We start from the raw sequence: 22,119 nt of genomic DNA on the forward strand, positions 1-22,119 counted from the left end.
TTAAATTTTTCCACCTTAATAATTACCTTCCAAGCTCATGTAATATTATACATTTCTTCTCGTATGATTGCTTTATCGATTACGTTTTTATTCTGATAATTGTTTAAGTTAACAGAGTGTTTATTATTTTTCGAAGAATTGAGTTTACTAAGTTGATTAACTAAGTGTTAAATATGGAAAAACAAATTTATTTAATTGGCTGCCAAATAACAAAATTTGTGGGACGTAAACTACCAACTATTAAAGAAGTTATGTCTCTTTTTTTCCTTTATTATCGTTCTCAGAGATTTCCAATAAACAAAAGTGCATTATTAACGATTGAAAAGGTTTTTGAGTTATGGGCTGAAGCTGATATTCCGACCTGTAGAAAAAATTCTGCAATAAGAAAGCTTGTTCACTATCATACTCTGTGGAGAAATTTAGAAAAAAGTAAAAATAAAAAGTCTCACAAAAAAGCGTCACATTTTTGTGCTTTAATTGAAAAATTGTTTGACGTTGCTGATCATAATGCAACAAAACTTCTTGATAAAGATAAAAAATTATTTTTGCAAGGCCAACGGCAACCGAATCGACGAGGTTTTATTAATGTTATTCCTCAAAACGATATGGAAGTTGATATTATATCAGACAGTGATGTAAACCAACCACATGACATTGGTAAGTGTTGTTATTCTTTTTCGCAATCTTAGATCATTTTTGCATAAAAATTATGTAGAAAATCGTTTACTTTTAAATCTGGAATTTTTTTAATTTCTTGGAGAACTTAATTAAAATTTTAAATATTTTATAGAGAACTTTCAGTCAACTGACAACGATACCGGCTTATTAAGTCAAAAAACGGATTCCAGTCTTAGTCGGACTTCAAATTCAATTTCGGATTACGAAGATGAACTTAAGTTATCGCAACAGCACAAAAAAGAACATCATGATACTGTTATGTCCACCCCGCAAATTTTTTTCTCTCTTCTCATTTTTCTTAATTTAAGCTCACCCGCGCAGATGGAAGACTTCTCCATGCGCGAAAGCCTAATAAAATATAAAGCTACGTGACTGCTGGTTGACTAGCGGGGACTTCTGCAATCTCAGCACCGCGAGCTTTTAAAAAGGCGATCAGCAGCCAAATCCGTAATCTTAGTTGGTTAATTCGACTTCCGCGTTTAACGCTGACGGGCCCGTGCCTTGTAGAGTCCTTTGCTTTAATTTGCTCCGCACTTAAAGGAAGTTTGGACGCGGTTTCAACCGGCAGGCCACGTATTAGTTTTAAGTGTAAACCAGGTCTTTGTTGAGTTAATTCGACTTCCACGCGTTTAACTTGACAGGCCCGTGCCTTGTAAAAAGTCCACTTATCTTAATTTGCGCTGCACTGCCAAAGACGAGTTCAGACACGGTTCAACCGGCGGCAGGCCACGTATTAGTTATTAATATCTACGAGTCGGGATTCTCAAAGTTCTAATTTGCCCTGCACGCCCAGGCGAGAACTCGGTCAGTAGATAAACTTTAGAAGGAGTCCATCTCAAAGTTCTGAATTTGCCCTGCACTTAAGCGAGATTTTGATCAATAAGAAAATCTAGAGAACCGGACCCTCAAAAGTTCTAATTGCCCCTGCACTTAGGCGAGAGTTCGGTCAATAAGTAACTTAAGATCTTTTATAGCTAAATTTGCGCACTTTACCCTACGGGGGACTGGAGGACGTTAGCTCAATCAAATTATAAAAATTCATTAATCAATAATTTCGATCTAATAAAAATTGTGAAAGTGTAAAAGGTTTGTTGTTTGTTAAATAAATCTTGAAAAGTGAAATCTGTTTTCGAATAAGTTCATTTCATAAAAATAAAGAAGCCCTTAGAATAAGCAGCCCAAATCCATCCACATCCATTCGCTGCAAATACCAACAGAGGGTCCAATCAAGGAAAAAGGCACTACGATCAGCCCCGGAATCACGGATCCGATCCTAAGAAATAATCCAACAAGTATTAAGTACATCTACTCCTAACTAAAATCAATGGCAGTCTCAAACGAAGGCGTGGTAAATTCATTGCTTCGAAAACGTCCCACAAAAATAATTAAAACAACGGAATTAAAACCTCCGTTGCGTATTCTTTTAAACTGTTGGTCCAAACACTCCACCGTTTACGCTACCGCTCAAAAAAAACATATGGACATAACAACACCTTTTACTTTCCAATGCACTTGATCGTGCCAATGTAACTGACAGAAGTGCTTGTTTTTATCATAGCTGCTACTTTGAAAAGTGCAGGACATGGCATAAACGAATATAATATAAGTCACATGACAGCGATCCATCGAGGTCGTGAATCGGCAAGGGAAAATATAATGAAAAATTTACAAAACAATTTTGACAATTAATAACTGCGTTCTACACTGGGATGGAAAAATAATGCCTGACATTGAAGAACCTGGAAATGTCGATAGAGTGGCAATTGCGTTAACAGCTTTGGGACAAGAAACATTTTTGGAAGCTCCCAAAATCGCTTCTGGTACTGGTGAAAATCAGGCTTCAGTAATTATTATTATTATTATTATTTATTTATTTAATTGGCCATGAAGTCGAAACTCCTTGCGGCCATCCAAAATTGATACAAAAAATCTTAATATAATATATAAAGTAGTGTGTTAAGTAGTATATATAAAGTATATATATAAAGTAGTATATATAATGTAGTGTGTTAAACACTCAGTCACTCAATCACTCAATCATCACTAAATTCTAATACAATGAATACATATTATGATCTATCAGATTGTAAAAAATATTCAGAACAAGCAGTTCGAAACTCCATAAACATTGGTAACGTCGTACAATCAGCTGGTAATTGATTCCAAATTTTAACTTAAGGAAATCCTTTCGCTCCAGTTGTCATAACAACTGTAGTAGTAAATTTTCAATAAATTAAAATACAAAACCCATAAAAATTCCTAAAATTAAAAAATAAATAGTATATGAGGCATTAATCGTTGAAATTTTGAAAATTTAAAAAAAAAAAAAAAAATAGTTAAATACAAAAATTAATTTGACTGTTGTAAATCAGCTGTTAGTAACCTATCCGTGATTTGGCAACGCTTTATTTCGGTTGTTTACATTTTTATTTGCACAATCAACTTAACCTAACCGTGTTTAACTTTTTGCAGTCAGTGTAAATAAATAAATTAATTGAAAAATGTTTAGTCACAAAACCATAACATTCTAATGTCTCATGGCAGGAATGCTAGTATTTTTTAATTATTGTTTTATTTTTCAATTATGAATTATGAAAATTTGCTAACAATAAATTAACTAATAAGTATGCATGAAAAACATAAGCGCGTTAAAGTTTAGTTTGAATTTATTGAATGCCTCAACTTTTTTAGTTACTGCCTCCTGGAAAAATGATCAGGACCGATCAGACCTGTTCATATCATTCGATCAGGCCTGAAATTAGACTCCGAGCAGACCCTGTTCCTCATATCTGGATCAGGCTCGAAATTAGACCTGAGCAGGCCTGTTCATGTATGATCAGGCCTGAAATTATACCTGATCAGACCTTGTTCATGCCTGTTCATGTTCGAAGCATTAAATACGCCTGCAGACCCTGATCAGACCTGTTCATGCCTGCTCATGTCTGTTCATGTCTGAAGCGTTACCCATTTGTTCAGACCTGATTCCAGACCTGTTCTCATGCCTGCTCATGTCTGTTCATATGCCTGGAAGCGTTAAATACTACTAGACCTGGATCAGACCCCGTTCATGCCCTGCCTCATGTCTGTTCATGTCTGAAGCGTTAAATCCGTTCAGACCCTGCTCCATGCTCTGCCTCATGCCTGTTCATGTCTGGAAAGTATTAAATACGGCTCAGGACCTTGACTCAGACCTGCAGCCTCATGCCTCATGCTCATGTTCCTCCGCCTCATGCCTGAAGCGTTAACACATGTTCAGATTCTGATCAGACCTGTTCATGCTCTGCTCATGTCTGTCTCATGTCTGGAAGCCTTAAATACTGCTTCAGACCTGACTCAGACCCCTGTCCATGTCTGATATCTAGCCAACACTGGAGAAGACAAATTTTATTTAATAGTAATGAAATTTTATTACTATTTAATAAAACGTTTATTTGGCTAATCCCAAATAAAAATTTATTAAATATTAATTAAATTTCCTTAAATACTAATAAAAAATTTTATTAAATACTAATAAATGTTTCTTAGTATGTAATGAATATTTATCTACATGTAATATAAAGAAAATTCATTAATCAACTAACTAACAAGTATTGATCAGTAATTAATTGAATAAATAATTAAGTAAAATTGAATTTTGTCGGAACTATATTTTGAAATACAAAGTCTACAACTGTTGTTATCCGAGTGGATGTTAATTTTTATGCACTTAAATTTAAAAATTTCACAAATGAATCGATAAGAGTTAGACATTATTTAATAAAATGAAAACAGAAGCAGAAAACCAGACAATGTAGGGACGCATTTGTTAAAAATAAAGACTATGATTTCATAAATTCAATCGAATATTTATTTATTTTTTATTATTTAAAATCTCTACATGTGATTCGTCATGAAGTAAACAAATAGGTTAGGTTAGGATGTCTTGTTAAAAATCTTAATACTATTTATTAAAAGACTTTACTGTGAAAATATATTTGAATATATTATAATTAATTGATGAATATTAATTTTTTTTTTTTTTGAGATTATTTCTTTTAATGACTTAATATTCGTATTAATGACAGCAAACGAAAGCGTCGTTCGTGGTTATTTTAATAAACACATATTAGTATTTAAGAAAATTTTATTAAATACTTATGAAATTTTATTAAATACTAATATAATTTTATTTATATGAAATATAATTTTATTAATATTAACTAAATTTTTTTTCAAGTCCAAATAAACTGTTTTATTACTATTGAATAAAATTCTCTCTCAGTGTAGAACCATATGTTAATGGAGCGAAAAAAAATACATAGCCGTTCCGAATAAATCACTGTAATATATGATTAATTATTAATAATTAATAAATTAGGTATAGAACTCCGTTAACTATAAGGATAAATCATGTATAAAATTTGAATTACTTGAAGTAGCTCGAAAGATACTCTCAAGTTAAGATGAATCATTTGGTCAAGAGGTAAAGTGTCAGTCTGAAGAGCGCGAGGTGTACGGTTCGAATCCCCGTCAGCACCGATTTTTTTTTTTTTTTATGGACCTGATCGAGTCAGACATGAACAGATCTGATCAGACCTGAACATGCCTGGCCAGGTCTGATCAGACCCGGTCATTTTTCATACCTGATCAGACCTGAAGACTCATGCCTGTTCATGTCTGATCAGATCTGATCATTTTTTCCCGGGTGTTTCTAAATATGTATAAAAATTCATTTTTTCCGAAGACATATAAATACAAAAAGTAGGATGTAGAAACTATAAATAATTCCGTATTCAATTATGACGATGGGATTATAAAATATTTTTTAAGAAAGTATGAAATAATATAATTTTCTACGCTTTTCATGGCAATGAACATTGTCATGACGATATTGAAATATTAAATTTATTAAAATAATTTTATTAGAAATTTATAGACTTAGATAGAAAAATCTTGAATATATTGAGATACTAATGTCAAAAAAGCGTATCTTGAATTGTACGTCTTTTTGGTTTTGCAGAGCTTAAAGGACGAATAAAAAAATTGTTTCTCTCTAATCAACTTGAAAATTTGTATAATGTGTAAATCTGTAGGAAAGATGAAAAAAAAAAATTTTTTCCGACACACACCCTCGACTTTAAGAAAAAATTTTATTCAGATTTTCAGACTTTTATTGACAAAAATCTAACGTTTTAAACTTCTGACTATAAAAATTAAAAATTTTCGAAAATTTGGCAAATTATAGAATTCAGATTTCAAAGTTAGGTTTTTATAAATGAAGTTTTTGTTTTATTTTCGTTTTGACGTTATGGCATCTCAAGAGTTATTTTTAAAATTTTCAATTGTTATATCCAGAAGTTCAAAACGTTGAATTTTTAAAATAGTAAGAAAATGAAATAAATTTTTTTTTTTTATAGGCCTTTGTGACATTAGTAACGCGATGCAAACACGTATGCTGTGAATTATTTAAAAGCAATGATAAACAATTTAAATGTTTAAATTCATTCCTTTACGATTTAAAAAAAAAAAAAAAAAAAGGCCATTCGGCAGCCGAAATGGAAGTAGATTTTTCAAATAAAGAAAATTGATTTTTAATAAAATAATATAATAACACTATTAATGTATAACTTAATTTATGAATTAAAAACAAAATTCAATAATAAATTTAAAACTATTTAGAACAAATTTTGGAAAAAAAATTAACTTTTCAAGAAAAAGTTTCTCAAAGAATTGCAAAGATTATAAAATTTGAATTATAAATGACCAAATTTTAAATAACTGCTTAGGAACAACAATTTTCAAATCAATCAGATGTTTGAAACCAGATAAAATTTTAATTGAAGAAAACAATATATAGAACTAATTTGTGACATATTTACTGACGAATTACCTGAAAACATTACACGAAAGACTAATCATTATCGTAATTATTGAATTTACATCATGATTAAGCTATGATGCAGACAATAATTCTAGAACGGCTGCAACAGTAAAACTGTTTCATTAAACGAATTCTAAAAGGAGTAATATTGAGGCTATTACCACTTCTGAGTAGTGGAAATTGAAGCTTATTAAAAGAGCTTTACGATGCATTTAACCGAATTATGATATCTTGTCTCGATCAGTAATTATATCAAGTTGAAGTAGTAAAAACATCAATTTTTACGATTTTCAAAATTTCAAAATCCTGTCATTTCCAAATTACTCGCCCGATTAAGCTCATCTTCGAACTTAACCTTGGTCTTGATCGATAGATAAAGCATGTTGAGTTTGAGAAGAATCGGTTATAAATTGAAAACGCTATCGTGCTGACAAGCCGCGTTATATCGTATATATATATATAAATACATATATATAGCAGCATATATATATATATATATATATATATATATATATATATATATATATATATATATATATATATAAATACATACATATATAAACTTTTGAACTATATACATTTTCTGACTCAGCTCGACAAACTGAGTCAGAAAACGACTAAATTTTTTCAAAGTTGCGCCATGAGGACGGCTGCAATAGTTAGATTTTTATAAAATCTACTAAAAAGACGATACTTATCATTTTCGTGACATTTGACATATTGTAGAATTTTAAATTTGATAAACTCTAAAGATCAAAAGGTTTAGTACTTGGAGAATTAACAATAACAATTAATTAATTGGGTTTAATGGAAAGGGTTATTTTGAAAACAATTTCAATCCTATTCGTTTTATTATTTTAGTGGCACGTAAAAGTTGCATACATAAACTCACACACAAACTTCGCATTTTTAATTTGTTAAAAAATGTTATGCATGCTGAAATAAATTAATACTATCGGCCTGGCTTATTCAAAATATTTTACTCTCATGGTTAGCCACTATGTAGATGTGATCTTAATGATTATACGAGTCATTGTTTTTGACAGATAATTTTAAATTTTTATAACTTTTTGACGTGTAGTTGTTGCGAAAACATTTTTATAAATCATTATTTCTGAGTAAAAAGTGAAGAACTGAAAATTTTCTAAGCCTGATAAGCAATAAAAAATAAACCTTTGTGACTTTCCGGATTAAAATTTAAAGAAATTTAATCAAGTCATATTATCATAATATCTTAATAACTGTAAACGTATAATTTAAATGTAACTATGTAGTACTTTTTTCGATTTAAATTTATCATTTATAATTACGTTTGTTATGAAAGAGGAAGTGTTGATACTATCTATGAAAATAAAAAGAATTTTATTATCAATTATAATCTTATTTCACCAACAATGAGTGTCATGACAATAGAATAAAGTTTCCGGTTTTCAACATAAAAAAAAATGTCACAAAACAATATCACCAGCAATATAGTAGTAATTAACAAACTTGGATGTATAAGTATAAACTAATCAAGTTTTTGAAAATTACAATAAATTTTCATCTTCTGGCGAATCTCAAATATTTATTTTGATCAAAATCATCTTCAACTTCCTCTTCAATTTTAACTTTGCTTTTAGGTTTTCTTCTTTCTAATATTAATTTACGTTCTTGCTCTGATAAAACTGATAGATCCAATGGTAACTTGATTATTTTTCTTGGTTCAAAATACTGGATGTTTATGGTACTACCATTTGGATGCACAAGTACAGTTGGATATGTTCTTTCATAATTTTTACGATGTTTTTTTGTAACATTTGCAGTCCAACAATTGAATTGACGTCTCAGTAACAATCCTCTCGAAATCTTTCCAAAAAGCATTGCTTGTAGAGTTAGTATTCTGCAATACACAAATATTTATTATAAAATCATATCAAATAAGATCAGCAATAAAATGATTTATATAATAGAAAATCAAAACAATAAAAGTATCTACTTTTTTTTCCAATGTTCTTATCTAACTATTACTTTAGAAAAGCAAATTATTGAATACTTTATAAAATTTTCAAATGTTTTATCATACATAATTATTTTTACTTACTATAGTTGAAAATAAATGCAACCTAATGATAAAGACAGGAAAACTTAGGTTATACTTAGATGTTAAATATACTATTTTCACTTATTTCAAAGTTTCACTATGTACGTTTACATTTGAGTTGTAGATTCTTATCTTAATCAGCCGGTTTTTAGGTTTTTAGTTTAATATTTTGAGTTAATGTTTTTATTCAGAGTTTCAAATGCTACCAACTCTAATAATAATTTTTGCAGCAAGGAATGCATTCGGCAATAAGACTATTTGCGGGAAAATTTAAAAGGAACTTTAAAACTTGAAAATAGTTAATATTTTATTAAAATTTAAGTCAGTTATTAAAGTAGACATTACTTGCTCGTAATTTATAACAAGATATTAAATTTTAATTTTTAGTATTTTTTAGTTAATTGATTATTTTTGGTATAAAATGAATGTCAACGGCAAGCACGTTTGGACTTATCAATCTTTTTTTAATCATCGGATTAGAAGTACATATTTTTTTATTTATTTAGATATAGCAAACTTCAATTACATCATTAAAAATAATAATTTTTACTCTATTATCAAAGAATAAATATTACCTATATAAAACAAAAAAAAATAATAAAAAATTGAGGAACATAAAAATTTATAACTTTATAGCATGTGTTTATTTATTTATTTACTTTTCGAGCAAATACAACTACATATTAAAATAGTGTGGTCAATATGTAGGTAAATCAATCAAGTTTTTTCTTATGAGGACATTCTTTTCAAACAATGCTTCTACATTAAAAAAACAATGTTTCTCACGAACTGCTAACATAAGAATAAAATTCGCTTTTAATTAAAAAAAACAAAAACTGGATTCAAATAGATAAATTGATGTGTGTAGAATTCATTGACGAAATATACAATTTTTTTGTTTTCATATTTTTGATTGTTTATCATCTAATTAACAGCGAAAAATTTCACACCAGACATCTATACATGTGAACGTCTATATTTAAAAAATATAACATTTTGTTCGATTTTAAAAACGCCAAACCTTCATATATTGAAAACTTAAATTTTGAGACAAGAACCAACACCAATAAAATCTACTTAAACCTTTCCACATAATTGTGCGATTAAAATTTTACACTCATGAGATTAACTATTAGTTCAATGCTAGATCACTAGAACTATTAGTTCAATACTATCAACAATGATCTCTGTATTTAAGGGTTTATTAATAACTTGAAATGTTAATTCAGAAAAAAAAAAAATTCATTTTTTTTATATTGAATTATTAGAATTGAATTTCTAAACACACACATATATATATATATATATATATATATATATATATATATATATATATATATATATATATATATATATATATATATATATTTGTATAATATAAAGTTACAATGTTACGTAATTAACAAATAACAGAATATCTGTCAGAAATAGTGAAGTAAACTGTTATATAGCTCAAAATTGTAATATCTCCTCGTGATATACAATGAAACTGTTAGATTAATTATTTAAATAGATTTTAAGTTAATAAACAAATTCAATGGAAATAAAAAATATTTATTTTTAAAGTTAATATAAAACATTTGATTATTTATCCATGTTAAAATCTGTATCAAAATTATAATTATCAAAACCATCCCCCATAGAGAAATTTTCTAGCTGATCAGCCAATTTGGTCGTTTGTTTTTCTGAAAATTATAAAATGAAAATTGATATTTATTAGGAAACCATCAAACTTTAAGGTCCAGTTTTTCAATCCAGGATGAAATTTTATCCGAGATAAAAGTACTGCCAATATAATAAAAAAAAAAATAAATAATTCAGCGACGTGACATTGCTCAGTTAGTTCTCCATGAATTTGGTCGTTTATTTAAATAAAAATAAATAATTATATCATAAAAATAATGATAATCTCTTATTGTGTCATTTAAATTATTTTAAATTAATAAACACAATTATAAATTAATAATAGATATGACAAACGCAAGATATGAACTCGAAGGGCTCAAAAGCATAGAACAGCTACCTCTTTGAGCTCAGAAAGCTCAAAATAACACATAAATTGTAATTTGGAGCTTGAAGAGCTCAACAACATTATAAGTGCAATTTCAAGCGCTTAGGCATGGAATTAGCGGGAAGTTGCAAAGATCTCCTTTAGGGTCATCCATTTACCTAATTTTCATTTTATTTATTTATAATCAGGAAGTTGTCACAATTGGAGGTGAATATTTCTGTGACATGTGGCTAATGGTTATTTATTTCAATTCAAAATAAGTGACTGAAATCAGGGAGAATTACTTGTAGGCAATATCACTGTGCTGAATTATTTATTTTTTTATCATAATGGCAGTACTTTTATCTCGGATAAAATTTTATCTCGGATTGAAAAACTGGCCCTAAAAGCAATAAAACTTCTTACCTCTTTTTACTTTTTCTTTTTTTTGTTTCTTAAAGTAAAGTTTATTAAGTTTATTCAATTGCTGATTTCCTTCAGTTTCTGAAAACAGATCTTTGCCTTTCTTTGCCTGCACGTTTTTACTCGAAGTTACTGAATCGTTTTTCATTTTCTCATTTATTTTTTGTAATTTAATAATCTGAAAAATATGATCTCAATTAATATTCAAATTTTTATTTAATGTACAGTGAAAGCTGTTAAAAGTTACTGTAGTTATGTCTCAATTTCTCATAAAACATCAATAAGAGCGAGAAAGGCAACCTGGGTAACTTTTAAGAGCTTTTACTGTAATGAAAAAAATGATTAGAATAAAAGTATTTAAATACTTTTTTTTGTGAGTTAGAAGCTGTCTTATCTGAGTTAGTGCTAGAAAGGGAAACTGAATTCATATTAGCTAATTTATTTTTCTCTGCCATATTATCCAATGATTCAAGCAACATTTTTTCTTCTTTTTCAAACTTCGTAATATCAAATTCACCGCCAACTTGTTTTACAATTTCTACAGATTCATTAGTGAATGGAGTTTCTGGTGGTAATGTGTAATATCTGTAATAAATAAAAATTTATTAACATCTAAATATTAAAATATTAAAATAAATCGACATACCTTATCTTCCCCGAATTCCAATCATTCAAAAGACTGCAAGCTGCTGCAACCGAATCAGGAATTCCTTTCTTTTTCAACATACCCATCCGTTTGGCTTTGATGGCAAAAAACTCTTCAGGTGTAGAAAAATCTCCTATGTCATAAAGTTCCATCACTTGTTGTTTTGGTATACGTTTTAGTATTATAGAAGCTGGGGTTATTGGGTCCTTTAAAGACTGTATTTTGATAGCATTTTTAAGTGCTATTGAGCTATTATAATCTTCATCTTGGTTGGATTCAGCAAATACGATTCCCGGTGAATCAAGTAACTTAATTTTTGAATCTAACTGAACAATCTGCATACTTTTGGTGATTCCTGGAAGGTTACCTACATTACAAACCTTATTTCGTTTTAATGAATTAATAACACTTGATTTCCCAACATTAGGTAAGCCAACAATACCCACAGTGATACTTTTTTTAACTCCATTGAGATCCCGACAATAATTCCCTAATAATTTCATTATTAATTCAGCACCATAGCAAGCACTATTCTGAATCATGGATTCTTTTTTAGAAGCCAATTTTCTATGACCCAAGTTTCTCGATTGGTCTTGAGTTGAAGCTTTAAAAGCAACAGCCGGTAAACTACCCCGAAGATATTTAAGCCACTGATCAAGATTATCTCTAGGGACCAAATCTGCTTTATTTAAGACTAACACCAATTTTTTCATGCCTTTTGACGAATTTACTGCATTTTCTACTTGTTCACATCGAGTTCCCAGAGGATCTCTCGCGTCAACAACTTCCAAAATAACATCAGCTGAGTCTACCACTTTTTGGAATATCTTAAAATACGCCTTCAAAGAATTTTCGTCTTTCATTGTTTGAAATGATGATTGACAAGTCTTAGAATTTGAAGTTGACTCATGTTCTTCTAATTTGTTTGCTGATTTTTCTACAAGACTTTCAATACCACCAGCTAGTTTTTTACGTTTTTCAGCTAGCATTTCTTCGCGACGTTTCTGTTTTTCTTCTTCTTTTTGCTTCCGTAAGGCTTCGGCTTCTTTGAGTATATCTTCTTTGAATGGACATTGATTCGGAATATGAGTAATTTTTCTTTTTCCTGAAAATAAAAAAAAAATAAAAATTGACTTTAGCATGAATATAAAACAAAAAAGACAAATTACTGAAATACACAGACATTTGATATTTTTTAGGATTTTTATAACAGATAAATTTTTATCAGAAAAATTTCACATGTAGAAATTTAAAAAAATTAATTATGAGTGCAATTTAATTTTTTTTTAAATATTGTAGCACTAAATTACAAGACGGATAATATTACAAAGAAAACGATCATGTGTCCGCTAATTTCAGTATCTTTTAACAAAATTCTCATTTAATTATAAGAAATTTACTAACCTTCAGGATGTTTTTTTTTCTCTTTACGAACTTTTCTGTTGTGCTCGCGAACCTTTTTTTCAATTTTATACTTTTTACGGGCTGACATTCTTTTGCTTTGTTTTTCTATAAAAAAAAAAAAAATTATTATTCTTTACATTTACTACTATTATTGACCTACTATCAATATAAATATTTTTATAGACACATATAATTTATATTTTTGCAACGCGGTAAAGGAAAGTACAACATCCATGTCTGCAAAAACATCGTAATGATAAACATGTCAACAACCAGTAATACTGAAAAATCAGACATATGATAATTTTAAAGTTTTTTTTATTAACTAATAAATTTGCCATAAAAAAAAAAAAAACAATATGACCAATTGGCATTTATATTTTACCACAAATTCAATCAGTGGAATTTTTTTCCATTTAAAAAAAATCTTGAAAATTATCAGATGTCTGTTAATTTCAGATTCATAATAGTAATTAGATCTTACACATTATTGCATATTTTGAATAATACTTACTTAGACAAAACTTAGCCATATTTATAAGTATTTATAAAAAATTAAGTATAGAAAATAATGTAACCACGTGGGTAAAACGAATCTGATCAAACGAGGTTAAGTTAACGCGTAGTGTTAAGATAGATGCTTATGCTCACACTAACACATCTATACAGGCACATCACCATTGGACACTACTAAGATACTCCATAAAAATGGCGCCTGTTGTATGATGCCTCTAGATGTATCAAGCAGGTAACACTACCTGTCAGCAAAGTGCGAATTTAAATATAATGTAAATTATTTTAAATATTTTATTAATTCATAATTGAAATCGTTAAAACTGTCCAAATTAAAAAGGTTAGATCTTATGTTGTAGAATATTTATTGTATGGAATATATTTTTGTTTTAAATAAATATAATTTATGATCGAGTACAAAGGGACATTGTAGTCGAGTTCCGAGAAGCCTTAGATACTTGAGATTCTGAGAAAAGTCATAAAAGACACGTGTGAGAAAATTCTATGATCCTTTATTTCAACGACTAAATGTGTATTATGACAATTCTAGCCCACCCTTAATTTGGACAATTTCAATTATGAATAAATGAAATGTTTAAAATAATTTAACTTGTATTTAAATTCGCGCTTCGCTGACAGGTAGTGTTACCTGCTTGATACATCTAGGGGCATCACACTCGTAAAGAAAAAAAATTTAACCACAAAGTTTGATTTTGTGAACTTGCATTTAAATTGCGGCCGTAAATTTTCGTCAATTTGTTTATAACTGTTATTCAGTGAAGAATTATCGTAAAATTGATGTTAGCCGTAACTACTGGAAGTCAACTACTTTTTTTACTTTCTGAGGAAGCGTTAGCTATCAGGGTAGGAAATTAATTTTTTAATTTTTTGTGCTAATATGTACAAATAAAAAAAAAAAAAAAGTTTGGAAAATCCAAATGAGCATGCCTTAAGCGCTCATGTCATACATAAATTATTTAGATCATATCAAAAATTATTTGTTTTTAATTTGAATTTTCCCGCGAGTAGTATTATTCCCTCTCCCAAGCGGCACTCTGGCAACTTAATAACATCAAAAAGTTTTCTAAAAAAAGTTAGATGCCAACAATCTTCACTTTCAAAAAGTTGACAAATTTTCTACCGAAATGTATCCCTAATGTCCTTACAAGAAGTTATCTCAAAAAGTAAAAAATTGATAACATATTTACGTTAAAAAAATGTTAACTAAAAATGATAACAAAATATAATCTTTAAGATAACAAAAGGGTCACTTTTAGAAAACAAAATGTTATCTTTTTGTTGCGAAAATGAATAAATTTTTGTTAATATTATAGTTGAAAAATGATAACTTTTAATTATAGAAAAGTTACCCAATAGATGAGTATTAGTTAACGTTATTATTGAGGGATACTGTATATACGTTAAAAAATTTATGATACGAATATGAACAAATTGTACTGCAAAATTTGTATTAGACATAAATACTTATAGTTCATTTTTTTTATATTTCGTGTTACAAAATTTTTAACACAAAAACATAAAATAATGAACCGTAAATATTTATATTTAATACAAATTCCACAGTACAATTTGTTCATATGCATACCATAAATTTTTCACCCGTATTCAATCAGTTATAATACTGTTACAAATGAATACTAATAACATTTTACAAGACATTTAAAATTTTTAATAAACATAAAAAGTACATAACTTTAATATCCACAGATTCGGTAGAATCTGGCGCCAAGTTCCGTTCAAATCGAATTCGTTGTAAACGGAGCGCCAGACTACCGACTGTGTTTACTGGAAACATTACGATATTTTGAGGTTGCAAATTTTATTTAATTCTATGGTACTTTTTTTTTCCTAAATTGTCTATTACAACAGTAGTTTATACCTTATTTTACTGATATTAATTAAATTGTAATCAATTATAACACTTAATCTTCTTGAAATTATTAAATTTAATGAGCACAAACTATAGCAACGCAAAAATTCTCTGATCCTGACTTTTTTCGATGGGGAATGGTCAGTGTCACAGACTCAGATAAAATAAAATGTATAGTAATCACCTCCCATAGATACGCAACTACACTACGAAAAAAGGTAATTGACAGCTTGCATCTACGGTCGTCAGGGTGCACTGGAATTATTATTTCTTTTACATAAACTGTAGCTTTAATCAAAGGGATAGTTTGGCGGTAAAAAATGCAGCCAACACTTGCGAGATTTAAAGTTGAGTACCGTAGAAAAGTAAACTCCAATCTTAAAGGTGCTCACACATATGTTACATGAACTAAGCTAAATTAAGCTTGCAGTTATTCTCCTTTTATTTATTTACTTTGTTTATTTACTTTGAGCTCTCTCAGCGAGAAAAGTATTGTATATAATTCCTATATAATAAACTAACGATGTGGCTAAGGTACAGCAGACAAACTATACGACTCCGTACACAAAATCCCCGGCACCGTATGTATACGGAGTGCTGCTACAAATCGGGAAATTCAGAATTTTATACGTAAAACGCGCTTGTGGAGCTTTCACCAACATGTACGGAGTCGTAACATACTTCTAAATAAAATGAAATAATAATAATAATAATAATAATAATAATAATAGTTAAAAATGAAAATAATTATAATGGTAATAATAAATTGATAATTATAACAGTAAACTTCATATTTATCATTATTATTATAATTATTATTATTATTATTGTGTGTTTTAAATTATTCAGTATTAAGATATTAAATTTAAATCTCTACAATTATCTTCCAATTACAAAAAGGTAAAAATTCATGTAAAAAGTTAAATCCAATAATCTAATAATTTAGTTTATGAATCTAAGTCCAAAGAGTATTCGCGAGCTTATTTATATGAAATTTTTATTAAATGCTGCTAGATATTGTACGAAAAGTGATACTTTTAATTGATTTAAGCAGTAAAAGCTCTTAAAAGAAGTTACCCAGGTTGTCTTTCTCGCTTTTTGTAGTTGATGTTTTATGAGAAAGTGAGACAGAACTACGGTAACTTTTAACAACTTTCACTGTATATTGAAACTCTTACTAAACATTCACATTTCCGCTTGGGAAAAATACAAACCCTTTGAATTAAAAAATTTTTTAAAAAACAAAAATGTTAAAATATTTTTTTTTTTGATATAAAAAAATCCCTAGAATTAATTATTAAATAACTTTCCATTCGTATTTTTTCTAAATATACTCTTCTTTTCATTTAGTTGTATTTATTAACTTTAGAGTCAATATTTAAGGGGCCAGTTTTTCTCAATCTAGGATAAAATTTTATCTAATGGATAAAATATATCTATATATTTCATATATATAATATACTGGCATCATAAATTTTATCCTGGATAAAAATTTTATCTTGATTTGAAAAACTGGCCCTAAAAAGAGCTAGAATTGTTTGATTTTGCTTTCTTCGGAAAAGTCAGCTGATCGAAGATCTGAGTAATTCTGTTCTGAGCAATGTGGGGCCAGATACTACAAACGTCTTGATGATTTGTTGCGCTGTAGGTGGCACTCACTTTGTTAATTAAGCGAGAAGTTTGAAACGATGATATTTCTTACAAAAATACGAATATTGATTATATAAGTTTACGAATTGTGATTATTTACTTTAACAACAATACATGATATTGACACTAAATAATAATAGTATAATAACGACAATATTAACAATAGAAGCAATAAGGATGATGGCCATTAAAATATTTATAATGGTAAAAATAAATTGATAATACGATTTATTATTATTATTATCGTGATATTGTTTTTTAAATTGTTAAAGCTATTAAAAGTATTAAATTTAAATTTACAACTATCACAACTACAAAATATGTAAAAATTTTTTTTAAAATATATGTATAAATTAAAAGCTTACAATTGATCATCATTTAGTTTATCAATCTAAAAGCTTCAAAGAATGTTCACTTGACTTATTGATATAAAATTTTATCCAATGCTGCTAGATATTGTACGAAAAAGAGCTTAGAATTGTTTGATTTTCAAGCTTTCTTCGGAAAAGTCAGCTGATCAAGATCTGAGTAATTCTGTTCGAGCAATGTTCCTTCCAGATCACTACAAACGTCTTGATGACCCTGGCGGTTTTCATGCTTACGGTAAATCCGCGGTGACTCCATAGTGAAAAAGATGGTCGATTCACGGTCGTTTCACGTGACGGCTATTTCAACTATCTAGTTAGGGTTGTAGTACAGGTGAAATCACTGTCGAAAAACAGTATATTCACGTTCTGTTGAAAGTCACTAACTACGGATGGTAAATAAATGTTGACTTATCAGCAGCTTCTATGGTGTGAAAAAGACCGTTCCTAATTCGTGGAGACTTTAGCATTTCTGTTGTCAGTATGGCGTGCTTCTACTGCGGAAAAATGATTTTTTTCAAAGGAAGTGAACACCTTCATAAACTCATAGTGATATCACTGTCGACCTTACTATGGTTCGTGCCACGATCGTTCGCGACCTGTCAACTCACAGTAAAATCAACTTCTTTTCACCGTATATACTCGTTCGTTTTCTTCCGGACAAATGATGTAAACATGCTGTTCCAATTATTATTTTATAAACAGTGTAGAGTGCTGAACTCTATTGGATATTTCACATTAAATTTAGTTACATTTGTAGTTAATTTTCAAGAATAAAAAAATGGCCTTTAAATAAACGCTTTTAAAAAATTTTATTTACAAAGTAATATTTTTTTCGCTCGATTTAAAAATAACACGTCACTTATTCACGGTGATAATTAAATTCAAAAAAAGAATCCATGTATATCATCAATGCAGAGGCCACAGTTTATTTTCAAATAACTGTTCAGAAATATATTTAAAAATAATGCTCAAGCGTTAAAAGCTGAAACAACATGTAATAACTTACAGAGTGAGGAAAAAAATATGTTATTTTTGACTAACTATTGGACAGTTAATAAATTCTAATAATCACATCAATATATTTATATGACAAACAACAAATGAAGGAGAGAAAGCTTATGAAATAAAATTTTAATTATATGTTTTTTACAGAATCAGGATAAGTTTCAAAGATACCCTATGAAAAATGTCCTTAATGTATGATAATGAGGCTATAAATATAAAAAGAAAGAAATTTCATCAACTTTTTAATTAAAAACTGCCTGCATCCCTGTTTAAAAACTGTCAGTCCCGGTGTGAGCTGAAATTTAATTTTTCGAGTGAACATCAGTGCCTCATAACTCACACGCCGGGTTGTACATGCTTTGAAGTAAGTGTATCAATGAAAGTTAGTAATTAATAAGTTAAAAAAAAATCCGTAAATACTACTTAAAAGTATTATTGTCCCTTAAAAAATACTAAATTTTTCATTTTGGAGAATTTTTAGCATTTTCAAATGGGATTTTTATGAGTAGGTTATACAAAAGGCGGTCAAAGGAGCGTTATTCGGACAAAAGGAAGGCGAACGTATGAAACGACGGTAGTAAGTCGACAGCAAAACGACGGTGAAACGACAGTGAAAAGTTCGACGGTGAAACGACCTTTGGATTCAATCCTATTTTTTACTGTGTAACAACAGTGCTTTGACTGTCAAATAAATAACTATACATTTATAAACTTTTTACTTATGGTTTCACTCCATAGTTGCCGCCATATAAAATGTCATTTGAACCATTTTACCAAGGTCTAATAATCTGATATATACCATATTTTAACAGTAGTGAAATGAAACAAAGTCACCTCAATGTTTCACCGTGTGAAATTACTACTGTAATACTAAGTTCTCACTGCTTGAACATAAGAGGGGAACTACCGACTTTCCATAGTATTTTCATCAAGATTTAAATTTAATGGTAACTTAAATCAAGAATGTGCGGTTCTTCCACCGGTCAATAAAGTAGCAGCTATTCCTGAACTTGCAACAGCTAGTGCAATATTTCCATTTACCCTTACTTTAGCCAACAATAAATTTAGTAGAAATGTTTTTCCGGTTCCTCCAGGAGCATCTAAAAAAAACAATTTACCTTGTTTTTCATTTATACTTTCTAAAATTTTAGTATAAACGTTCTGTTGTTGATCGGTTAATTTTGGTTCATCTTCATTGATGGAGTTTAATAAATCTTCGCTATAATTAGTTTCTCTGTGATAACTGCCTTGTAAATGTAGGTGTTTGATCTTACGAGTGATGCAAAAATTAAATTTTTTCCAGGTGTTCCCAGTTATTGAGAATAATTGATCTTCAATTAATATTAGAGCTTCGTTGTGAATGTCATCATTAAAGTCGAGTTCATTATCATTTTTATGTTGTCTGAAGCGATATAATATATCTTCACCCATTGCATCTCTGTATTTTAACCACAGTTGGATCGGCTCAGCAACATGGCAAAAAACTTCTAAGATAATAACAAATAAATTCCTTAAATGAAATGGCATGTTGAATACAACAAGCTTCTTCTAATGCTTGGTCCCAATGATTGTCATTTTCTAATAATTTAAGTGGAGCACAGACAGCTTGGTAAAGTTTCATATACTTGGAGCATTAACAGTTTCTTAATGATTCAAAAGATGTAGGCCCACGTATGTGATGAAGTAACATTCTTAAGCAATAACATTCAAAATTATTTGGGTGGACAATTAATAACGAAGCTCTACCTAATGCAGAACTTTTTTTTATTCCTGGATAGTGAGGAATATTTTTCACCATTTTTCGGCCGGTGAAATTCATGGGAACTTTCAAAGTATAATAAGAAAGGTATCTTCACACAGTATAATAAAGTTCTAGCAAAATCATCTCTAGAACATAGATTAAAGAATTCAGTCAATGTAGTTTTCGGAGGAGTGTATTGCCAAATTTTGTATGTCTGTCAGGATTGAAATAAAACTCTTTGACCATTGTCCAAAATGAACTGCTAAATGAAACACTGTTGGATTTCTTTCATGTATTAGGAAAATCTAATATTCTCCAAGCAGCTTCTGAGAGAGACTTATATATTCGACCCGATTGAAAAACTTGGATTTCATCATTTTCATTACTAACTGAATAAGTTGCTTGGTCAGTTCCTTTATTCATGTACTTGCATATATACTTAACAGACTTTGCAGAGTTACAGTACTCAACATTAACATGAGCTTTACATAATCGTGATAGTAAGGGATTGTACGGCACTACCCATCGATTATCGACTTCAAATTCACGATTCCGTTTTACTATTTTTGCAGTGAAGCCACCATCAGATGGACTCCTTCGTCTATATTTTGGATAATTATCATCACCAGTTTGAGTTTTACAAATCAATTGTTTTGGATATTTTTTAGTACATTTTCCATCAGTCATGCATGGGGATTGCAGATTTACTTGACCACATGGACCGTGTATCATGTTACTTTTTACAATTTCAAATAAAATTGGATATTCATTTGGATTTGGAAACTCTGCACTAATTACTGTATCAATCTGTTCTGGTTTTATTTTATCCTTCAGCCATACCAAAATATGTATATGTGGAAGACCACGTTTTTGCCACTCAACAGTATACATATGAGCTAATGTTTCTCCGAATATATATTTTTTTGTAATTAAATCAATTAATTTTTTTACCTTTAACCTAAATACTTTTGCTATTATATCATGGCGATCTTGAGATTTTTGTCCTGGTAAAAGTTCACATGCAATTTCATTCCATTTTGGATTGCAAGTAAAAGTTATAAACAAATCTGGTTTTCCAAATGTTCTAATATAAACCATACCATCTTGAGTTCGTTCATGCATATAACGATAGCCTGCCGTAAATGAAGACGGTAGTACTACCAATTTTCCAATTTCATTTATATTTTCGTCATTCCTTAGAGCATCTTGCAAATGAATATAATTTTCAGCGTGTAATTTGGATTGATTATTTCGTATAAACGCTAAGCGCTCTGATTCAATTTCCGCATACATGTCGACTAAAAATTGACTAAATACTGATCTAAAATAATGCAAATGATTGTGGTTATTATGCCGAACCATAATTCTAAAAGCGTAAAATGACATAGCTGATACAGTTTTATTTTGAATTGGCTGTCTAGAAACAGGATTGACTTGTGGAATATCTATTGAATATCCGTCATCTCCGTAACAAAAAATTAAAGGATATTGTAAACAATCATAAGAATGGTGTATTTCATTCATACGTTGAAGAGTATTGTTACGAAGATTAAGAACGATGTCTCTTTTATTAAATTCTTGCCCAACCATTAATATGGCAACTTCATTTGAAGTGGGTGCATTATATCTTCGCGTATGTTGATCAACAGGTTTTTTATCTGATCGTATAATAATTCTTAAATCAACACAATCACGTGGGACACATTCAATAGCCGATTTAAAATTTTGTACATAAAGGAATCCTTCATTCTGATTGGGCATCAATTGGAGTTTTGTTATTAAATCGTTGTCAATATTACCGATATTGTTACATCTAGTTTGAGCTTGACGATTCAAGTCTTCTATGAAATAAACTTGTAAAAACTTT

At 29.3% G+C, this 22,119-nt stretch overlaps 3 protein-coding genes across 4 annotated transcripts; all 3 read right to left on the reverse strand.

Annotated features, from left to right (window-relative positions):
* Positions 1-7,881: 7,881 nt before the first annotated feature.
* On the reverse strand, positions 7,882-8,876 carry LOC123261572 (39S ribosomal protein L55, mitochondrial). 2 transcript variants are annotated; one of them, XM_044723234.1, is made up of 2 exons: positions 8,622-8,876; positions 7,882-8,420 (listed from the first exon to the last, which is right to left on the reverse strand). In XM_044723234.1, the coding sequence occupies exon 2, from the start codon at positions 8,399-8,401 to the stop codon at positions 8,081-8,083; it is 321 nt and encodes a 106-aa protein (XP_044579169.1). In that variant the 5' UTR covers positions 8,402-8,420; positions 8,622-8,876; the 3' UTR covers positions 7,882-8,080. The 2 variants fall into 2 exon arrangements, with proteins under 2 accessions (XP_044579169.1, XP_044579170.1); XM_044723235.1 differs by lacking the exon at positions 8,622-8,876 and adding an exon at positions 8,517-8,610.
* Positions 8,877-10,190: 1,314 nt separating this feature from the next.
* On the reverse strand, positions 10,191-13,753 carry LOC123261088 (guanine nucleotide-binding protein-like 3 homolog). The gene is made up of 6 exons (XM_044722577.1): positions 13,599-13,753; positions 13,085-13,189; positions 11,681-12,785; positions 11,400-11,619; positions 11,038-11,212; positions 10,191-10,306 (listed from the first exon to the last, which is right to left on the reverse strand). Exons 1-6 carry the CDS (start codon positions 13,615-13,617, stop codon positions 10,206-10,208), a joined length of 1,725 nt encoding a protein of 574 aa, XP_044578512.1. The 5' UTR covers positions 13,618-13,753; the 3' UTR covers positions 10,191-10,205.
* Positions 13,754-20,540: 6,787 nt separating this feature from the next.
* LOC123261339 lies at positions 20,541-22,013 on the reverse strand. The gene has a single exon (XM_044722928.1). The coding sequence runs from the start codon at positions 22,011-22,013 to the stop codon at positions 20,541-20,543; it is 1,473 nt and encodes a 490-aa protein (XP_044578863.1).
* Between the last annotated feature and the right edge of the window lie 106 nt (positions 22,014-22,119).

Source organism: Cotesia glomerata, linkage group LG3 (assembly GCF_020080835.1).
Source record: "Cotesia glomerata isolate CgM1 linkage group LG3, MPM_Cglom_v2.3, whole genome shotgun sequence".
NCBI lineage: Eukaryota > Metazoa > Arthropoda > Insecta > Hymenoptera > Braconidae > Cotesia > Cotesia glomerata.